The sequence below is a fragment of the Labeo rohita genome, chromosome 3 (genome assembly GCF_022985175.1).
Source record: "Labeo rohita strain BAU-BD-2019 chromosome 3, IGBB_LRoh.1.0, whole genome shotgun sequence".
Classification (NCBI taxonomy): domain Eukaryota; kingdom Metazoa; phylum Chordata; class Actinopteri; order Cypriniformes; family Cyprinidae; genus Labeo; species Labeo rohita.
In genome coordinates, this window is record NC_066871.1 from 22,525,392 (window position 1) to 22,534,400 (window position 9,009).

Consider the following 9,009-nt stretch of genomic DNA (forward strand, 5'->3'; position numbering starts at 1 on the left):
TGGAAACAGTTGTGCTGCCAAATATTTTTCTGGAACCTGTGATTCTTTTTTTTCAGGATTCTTTGATGAATAACAAGTTTAAAAAAAAAGCATGTATTCAAAATATAAATCTTTTCTAACAATGTAAATCTGTGCTATCACTTTTTATTCATTTAACACATCCTTGGTGAATAAAAGTATTAATTTCTTTCGAAAAAAGAAACAATAAAAATGTACTGACCCCAAACTTTTGAACAGTAGTGTATATTTTTAGAAAACTAAATTAAATTTAAACTAATTAAACTAATTTAAATAAATTCTTTTTATCCTTTTATTGAGCAAAGAATCCTGAAAAAAGTATCACGGTCCAAAAAAATTAAGCAGCACAACTGTTTTCAACACTGATAATAAATCAGCATGTTAGAATGATTTCTGAAGGATCATGTGATACTGAAGACTGGAGTAATGATGCTGAGAATTTAACTTTGAATCACATTAATAAATTACATTTTAAAATATATTAACATAGAAAACAGTTCTTTTAAATTGAAAAAATGTCTATATTTTTGAACAAATAAATGCAGCATTATTGAACATAAGAAATGTCTTTAAAAACCATTAAAATTCATCCTGATGCCAAACTTTTGAGCGGCAGTCTATTGATATGTCTGATGAATTTCTATTTATTTGATTAATTGGCATATCATGATTGGCAGCCCTACTTTATGCACGTAAGTAACTCTTAAATCACCTGATATCTAATGCTTGTTTTTATTGTTTTATTTTCTAGAATAAGGAGAGAGGATATGCCACCCCCTCTGAGCAGGAAGTTGGCACTTGCATGATCAACCAGGTTAGAAAAAAAACACTTTTAAAGAAGCACTATGCATGACTATGCAACATTATTTTCACTAATCTATTTTTTCCCCTCTGTCTCAGAGTCCTGGATGCCCAGATTTGAGCATCTTGTCTTTTATGGGAGCTTTCCATGGGAGAACTTTGGGTAAGTTTTTATAAATGGAAAATGTAATTGAAAGATGTGTCTGATGCACTTTTACATTTTGAGCAGATACAGGGACTTGATCTGGCCTGCATATATTTGCCGTACATTTGTTTGCCTTTGCAGCTGTTTGTATCATATGACTTCATTTGAGAAACAAAGCAGCCTGCATGTTTTGTTTTAACTAGGACGTCCGTCCCCTGATGTGTGTGTGCTGTTGGATTACAGGTTGCCTGGCCACAACACATTCAAAAGTCATTCACAAACTGGATATACCGGCCTTCGACTGGCCTATCGCACCTTTCCCTAAGCTGCAGTACCCTCTGGAGGAGTTTGTGAGGGAGAACGCACAGGAAGAGGCCCGCTGCCTGGAGGAGGTCAGAGATGTCTCCTTCATGTGTTAAAAATTTTCTCCACATGCTAAGTAAAGAAATATTCCTGATTCAGAACTGGTTTAGCTAAATCTAAAGCATTTTTGGTTGTGTCTGCTTTTCTTTTAAAAACAAAAAACAAAAGTCTCCTATTGAGGCTTACAATGGAAGTGAAGGGTGCAAGTCCATGTTAAAATGCTCAAAATAAAATGTTTCAGTTGTGTCATGGAAAGACATAAAATGACTGTATAAATGATTAAATGTGTGGTCCCATTTTACATTGTTTGGCAAAAATCTATGGCCGATTTTCAGTGATTTCAATAGGAATGTGCATGATCAAGAATTAAGCATAAGGGCAAAAGATCAAAAAAAAAGTGACAAATTGAAATTATTTGTTTTGTGGTAATCAGCAAAATGCTGCAAATGCTATTGAATGGTGGTTAATTATTAAATTACCAGGGTTTAATAGTTAAGTTCAGTGTTTTTTTTGTGTGTTATTTATATATTATTATAGTTTTATTGAAATTATTAATTTATTGTTACATTTTCAGTGTTCATTTTATTTTTAGTTTAAATTATCTCAATTTAGTTATGTGGTTTTGTCATTTGTAATATTTTTTTTTTGTTGTAAATTTTAAATACAACAATTTAGGTTTCATTTATTTTTATTTCACTTTCAAAATTTGTTTATTTATTTACAGTTATGTATTATTATTCCAATTTAATTCCAGGTTGTTTCGTTTTGTTTTTTAAATAGCCAGTAGCCTTTTTTAAGTTGAGGTGGATCATACTGAATTACTGTTTTTTTGTTTGTTTGTTTGTTTGTTTTATTTTTGTTTCATTTTATTTTTTTTTTTTTTAACAGCCAATAGCTTTTTTTAAGCGGATATACTCTTTTAGTTTTAGATTTTAGTTTAAATTCTGTTAATTTAGTTATATGGTTGTATCATTTGTAATATTTTTTCATTCATTTTAAATATAACTATTTAGGTTTTATTTATTTTTATTTAACTTTCAAGATTTGTTTTTTATTTATTTCCAATTATTTATTATTATTCTAATTTATTTACAGTTTGTTTTGTTTCGTTTTGGTTTTTCTTTCACTTTATTTCATTTTTTAATAGCCAACAGCCTTTTTTAAATTGAGGTAGAAGATATTGATGGACCCTTTTCTGTGTTTTGCTTTGCTTTTTGTTTTGTTTTGTTCCATTTTTTTTAAATGGCTAATGGACTTTAAGGTGAGGTGGAACATATTAAAGGAGCTGTTATTTATCTGTTTATTTTTTGGTTTTGTTTTGTTTTGTTTCGTTTTGCTTCATTTTTAATAGCCAATAGCCATTTTTAAGCTGATGTACTCGTATTAATTTTATCAAATATATGTGGTTTTGTTATTTGCAGTTTTTTAGGTTTCATTTATTTTTATTATACTTATTTTTATTATTTCCAATTAGTAATTTTAGTTTCGAACTTTTTTTTTATTAATTGCAAAGGAAGCATTTCTAATTATTTTTTTTCTAATCTACTATTTAATATTTATTTTTATGTCTGCTTTATTTGACAAAAAATGCTTTATTTGTTTTAGTTTTGATTACTGATAATAACCCTTGCTAGAACTGGAGCCTTATTTAAGAAAAACAGACTAATCGCTGCGTTTCAGTGCACATACTGCAAAGCGTTAGGTACTTCTTCACATGTAAGTAAGATGTTAATGTCTGTGTGTGTCAGGTTGAGGATCTTATTGTGAAGTGGAGGCAGAAGGGCAAACCAGTGGCTGGCATTGTGATCGAGCCCATCCAGGCAGAGGGAGGGGACAACCACGCTTCCCCTGACTTCTTCATCAAACTGCGAAATATTGCGCGCAAGGTGAAGCGCTTTTTTTTTTTTTTTTTTTTTTTTTTTTTTTTAAAGTAGCATGTATGTTACAATAAACAAGAAACTACTACCCTCCACAACCTCCTCTCAACACTCACCCAACCAGCCAACCCGGTAAGGAATGGAACCAGTGCTTGATAGAAAGGTCATGAGGAGATTTCCATCACTGAACTAAAAGTTTCTTTGCAGCAGTCATGGGCAGCTAACCAGTGAAGCGCTTCTTTTTTTCATGCTAACTGTTTTCGATAATGCTTGGTAATCTTCCGTGGCTGTCCTTGTTTACCGGATCTGTGCTTTGAAGTCATTTGAGATAGACACTCCAGCTGTAAATAGCTAAAATGAGGCTCTTTGAACTTTCCCATAAAAAAGACACTCAAGACTCTGTAGGAAGTTCTTCTTATCTGCTCTAATTTGCGTCTTTCTGAATGAGATAAAGCAGGAGACAATAGGGAATCATTTTATACATCCATTTTATGCAGAGAAAAGAGGCTCCTTAAGTGTTTGTGATGAACTCTACGCTCTTCCTGAAGAGCTCAGGAAGTGCTCACTTCAAATGGAGCGTAGCAAAGCGCAACGGCTGTGTCCGGCGGGTGTTGTATGCAGTTTTATGCGGGCTGACAGGATGGGTTTTGACAGAGAGTGCGCTGACAGATGTTTATCTGTGTCTGGTTCTTTCAGCACGGCTGTGCTTTCCACGTGGATGAGGTGCAGACAGGTGGAGGAACAACAGGCAAGTTCTGGGCTCATGAGCATTGGGGCCAGGACGACCCTGCTGATGTTGTCTCCTTTAGCAAGAAGATGCTGACAGGAGGATATTACCACAGGGATGAACTGCAACCAGACAAAGTAAGAACTGCCGCTGCTTTCTCACGTCCCTCTCATAAAAAACCGGCAATGCAAAATCATTCCCAGTAACTGTTCTCAGCTGGCTGTTTTATCATTTTCGGTAATGAGTCATCATTGATGAATGGCGTTATAATGTGCTTTGGTACCAGATGATTGTTCTGTCAGTTTCACAATTGTTTGTCTAAATGATTGCCTGTCCTCGGATGAGGTTCATAGCTGCATGGCATTGAACAAGCACGCCCCCTACTGTTGAAACCATGCTTCTTCCTGAATAGTAACCTTTTATGATGCAGCATTATCTAAATTCTAAGCTTGGGCTACATTTAGTTAATAGACTAGAAAGGATAAATTACAAGAATAACAACTGATTGAACTGAAGACCTTGGATAACAATAATATATGCACGCAATGTTCCCTCTTGTTTCAACTTAAAAAGTGAAATAAAAAGTGGTCTTTTGTATCAAATGTTGTAAAATAGATTTGAGTGTGATTATTTTAATAATGAAATAATCACACTCACATCCCACCCTCTATTATTATTATTATTATTATTATTCTTATTACAAAACAATAACTAAAATGTCATTACATTTTGCTCTAAGGGATCTTGGTGTGATTATTTTGATAATGAAGTTATATCATAAAATTGCTTGCGAGATTTTTTTTTTTTTTCTTGTACTGACACATTACAACAAAAGTTGAGGTGGAACATATTGAAGGACCTGTTTGTCGTTTTGTTTTGTTTTATTTTTTAATAGCCAGTAGCTATTAATTTTGTTTGTTTTTTTTTTTTTTTTTTTTTGTTTTTTTTTATAGCCAATAGCCTTTTTAAGTTGAGGTGGAACATACTGAAGGACCCATTTTTTAAATTTTGTTTTTAGTTTTGTTTCATTTTGAGTTTTTTTTAGTTCTTTAAATGGCCAATAGCCTTTTTAAGCTGAAGTGGAACATTTTGTTTTTTTTGTTTTGTTGTTTTGCATTTTGTTTCCTTTTTTTTATAGCCAGTAGCCTTTTTGTTTTGTTTTGTTTTGTTTTGTATTGTTTAATTTTTTTTTAAACAGCCAATAGCCTTTTTTAAATTGAGGTGGAACATTTTGAAGGACCCTTTTGTTTTTTGTTTTTTGTTTTGTTTCTTTTTTTTTTTTTTTAATTTAAATAGCCAATAGCTTTTTTTAAGCTAAGGTGGAACATATTGAATGACTTCTTTTGTTTTGTTTCATTTTTTAAATAGTCAATAGCCTTTTTAAGTTGAGGGACCCTTTTTTGTTTTGTTTTGTTTTTAAATGGCCAAAACCTTTTTTTAAGTTGAGGTGGAACATTTTGAAGGACCCTTTTTTGTTTTGCTTTGTTTTATGTTTGTTTTGTTTTGTTTTAAGACGTCATTGCCTATTGATGACCTCAAAGCTAAAAGACAAGCTAAATACCACAAAATGCACTTTAAAAAACTTAAGTATAAGAACACTTTAACCAAGTAAAATGACCATTTGCACTGACTTGGCTGTATGCACCTCAGCCCTACAGAATCTTTAACACGTGGATGGGAGACCCCTCAAAGAATCTGTTCTTGTCAGAGGTGCTTAATGTGATCAGACGAGAGAACCTTCTGGAGGAGGTGACACGCTCAGGGAAGGCTCTTTTGCAGGGCCTTTACGCACTGCAGGTACGGCCATCTCCATTTATATCCTCACATGACTGATTCCTCGCAGGTGTCACAGCTCAGTGCAAAATGCTTTAAAACCGTTAATGGTTCTATTATGTGGAGGTTCATTGTTCATCTGAGGGCCGGCCTCATAACTTCTGCTGCCGGAGAGGGAACCTGAGCCTGTAATCGATCTTGTCAGCATAATGAGTGTTTGTTTTGAGGCTGTGACTGTGGATTGATGATACCTTTCACATTGTGAGCTGTGCGTTTGTTTAACGTCTCGCTTCTTACCCTCACATAGACGCAGTACCCTCATATTCTGAGCAGAGCCCGTGGCCAGGGTACTTTCTGTGCCATAGATGCCTGCAGTGATGCCACACGTGACAGTATCATGATTAAAGCTAGGAACAAGGGTAAGCCGTGGCCACTTTAATCATCACACATTAGGTTGCGAGTGAATTAAAAGAAACTGTAAATTGCTGGCAGGACTTTTTATTAAAAAAGTATTTTTTGTTTGAAATAATAGAATTATTTATGGGTTTTTTTCTGTATCACTGCTCTTCCATAAGCGCCATCTGCTGTCAGAGAGTAGATTTATGTCTCATTCACTCCCTCTGCCGTTTTGTTTCATATAGATGTTTTGTGTAGCATAATTTCACAAAACTAAAGTCAGACCATTCTGTTTTTGCTTAAAATGTCAAAATTATACAATCTAATTTACATCAAATCCTGCTCATGCAGAATGTATTGAAGCATCTTTGTTTCAATTGTCATTCAAATACAGTGGTTAACTGTAATTTTAAATGGAAAGAGCACAGGCAAAGCCTTAGTTTATGTGAAGAGATTTATTTGACTTTAATTATTTATTTATTTGATTTGGGATCTGTGGGATTCAATTTAGTTTTGTCATTTGACATTTAAATTTCTCAAAGAAAAATGCAGCATTTTGTCTGAAAAATAATAAAAGGACACTTTTTTCGTTTAGAATTTGTCTTAAATCTCATTTTGTTAAAAAGAAAGTAAGAAACAAAAAGAACGATAACGTGAAATCAATATTGTGAATAGTATCACATTGTAAGTTCAGTGAATTGTTACGTCCCTAATATTAGAATTTAATAGTAATGTGTATATAGGACACTTTTTCATTTAAAAAAAACTACAAATTTAAAATTAGAAAATAATGGCAATGCTTTTAATTTAATTTTTTCAAGCAAATGCATATGGTTTGTCCAATGTTATTGTGATGTCCATGTCAAATAAAATTAAATTCATTAATAAATTACTAATAAATTGTTACACATAAAAAGGTTACATTTAGACCTGTTCCTCACCATAAGATGAGGATTTATAGGATACTGTGTTCTCTGTCTTCCCAGGTCTGTTTATGGGCTCATGTGGGGAAAAGACCATCCGTTTCCGTCCCGCTTTGGTTTTCAAGGAGTACCATGTCCATCAGCTCCTGAACATCCTGAACGACGTCCTGGCTGAGCATAAATAGAGTTCTGGCTGCCAGTTCAGCCTTGATTATGAAGCATATAGGGGTCCAAGCCCACTTAAGGGTTTATACCAGCCTGTCACAATTAATTGGTCACTGTCTCTCTCTCTCTCTCTCTGTTTTTGTCCGCTCTCTTCCTGTCATTGCTAATTAAGAAGGTTAGAAATCATTTTTCTATCTCTTTTTATTTAGCCGACACAGATTTTGCCCTGCCACCATATTTCTCCTCTTTTAACCGAGGGTAGACAAATTAAAGATATGAATGAGTTTGCAGGAATTATCCCATCCCATATCTCAAATTACATATATAAATAAATCTCTCTTGATGAAGTCATTTGAATAAAGCAATATAGTGACCACAGAGACAGGACGGGATTTCTAATCGCAATACGTCTTATGTCCCTTTATATGTCAAATAGTAACATGAAACAATTAGTGATCTAATTGTGTACGACACCAAAACTGCAGAAAAGAAGCTATTGTCTGATTGATTATATCAAAATCGAACTATTTTATTATCTACAGAGAAATTGCTGCATTTAAAATGTCTGTAGTGTGTAATTTTGCATGATGCAAGTTGGAAGTTGCAGAGTACCTGAATATTACAGTCCTGAATTAAAAGCATGTGTGGAAGACAAATCGTTGGAGCAGCTATGGCCTCATTGCATCCTGAGGCGCTAGAGAGAGCCAATGGAAAGCTGGAAAAAGTGAAGTTGCAGAGAACTGTAGAGCCTCTATTCTCATTTTTAATAGGACGTCTGTTGAGACAAAAACCTTCAAGCAATCAGCAAGTCCCTTTATTAAGGGAAACGCCTCTCATTTGAATCCCCCTGAGATGTATGAACGTAATGTTGCCAGCACAAAACATTTAAAGCACAATCTGGTGTGGTAACATGAGGGCTGTGATATGCTACAGAGAATTAACAGGGTAAATGAAAGGCCATAATAAGCGTTTATTATCTCAACCGTACGTCCACCTGATCTAACAATGAAAATCTGTCAGAAAAGCACAAGCTTGAAGCCGCTCGGCTTAGTATCCATCCTCTGCTCAGGTGAACATGATCCCCAGGCCATGTAAGAAAAGGTTGCGCTGGATAACAACTAGAAGGTCATCCAAACTTAATGGTTGTCAGAGCCCGTAAACGTTTGTGATCTTTGGGGTGATTCTCCTCTTCCAGTTGCGCTGAGCTGACAGAGTACACGTCCCTTCAGCTTGGCTCGTTTTAATAGTCTTTTTGTTTTTAAACACTTAAACCCTAATACATACTTACTGTAGTGAGATTATGCAATGCTCATTGTGTAAGTTTTGTTAGCGAACACTAACTACCAGATATTGTTTCCACTTTGTTTACAGCCACATCAGAATCGAATTCCTTATTTAACTGACATTAGCATTAAATAATATGTACAAGAATCACACCCTCTCTAACATAGTGTTATTCTTTCGTGATATTGTGTCCCATATGTTAGTGTAATGTAGAAATGTAATTCATGTTGTTTTGGATGCCTTTAAATGTTCCTTTTAATGTTGTGGACAGGCAGCGTGCGACAAGATGTGAAAGCTGTGCCTGTCTGTTCTCAGCAAAGTCAGTATTTAATTGAGAAATGTGTATTATTGATACAGATACTAACAATTCTAAAAAAAAAAATTGCAGATGTTTAGAGTTATGTGTAGATTAGAAGGAAATTATTGAGGTAATTTCTACATAAAGTCTAAATGTTGTCTGAAGAAGTTATAAAATAAATCTGACATTTTGATTAATCTTTTATCATTCTTGACTGTCTTTGAAGCAAAGCGACCAAG

General features: G+C 34.1%; 1 protein-coding gene across 1 annotated transcript in view; it reads left to right on the plus strand.

Annotated features, from left to right (window-relative positions):
* abat (4-aminobutyrate aminotransferase) overlaps positions 1–8,967 on the plus strand; it is a 30,081-nt gene extending 21,114 nt beyond the window's left edge. The window contains exons 9-16 of the mRNA XM_051102646.1: positions 770–832; positions 919–982; positions 1,208–1,356; positions 3,076–3,213; positions 3,901–4,068; positions 5,582–5,728; positions 6,012–6,123; positions 7,087–8,967. Coding sequence (XP_050958603.1) covers positions 770–832; positions 919–982; positions 1,208–1,356; positions 3,076–3,213; positions 3,901–4,068; positions 5,582–5,728; positions 6,012–6,123; positions 7,087–7,208 — 963 coding nt within the window. The 3' untranslated portion in view covers positions 7,209–8,967. The remainder of the gene's footprint in view (positions 1–769; positions 833–918; positions 983–1,207; positions 1,357–3,075; positions 3,214–3,900; positions 4,069–5,581; positions 5,729–6,011; positions 6,124–7,086) is intronic.
* The last annotated feature ends 42 nt before the right edge of the window (positions 8,968–9,009 follow it).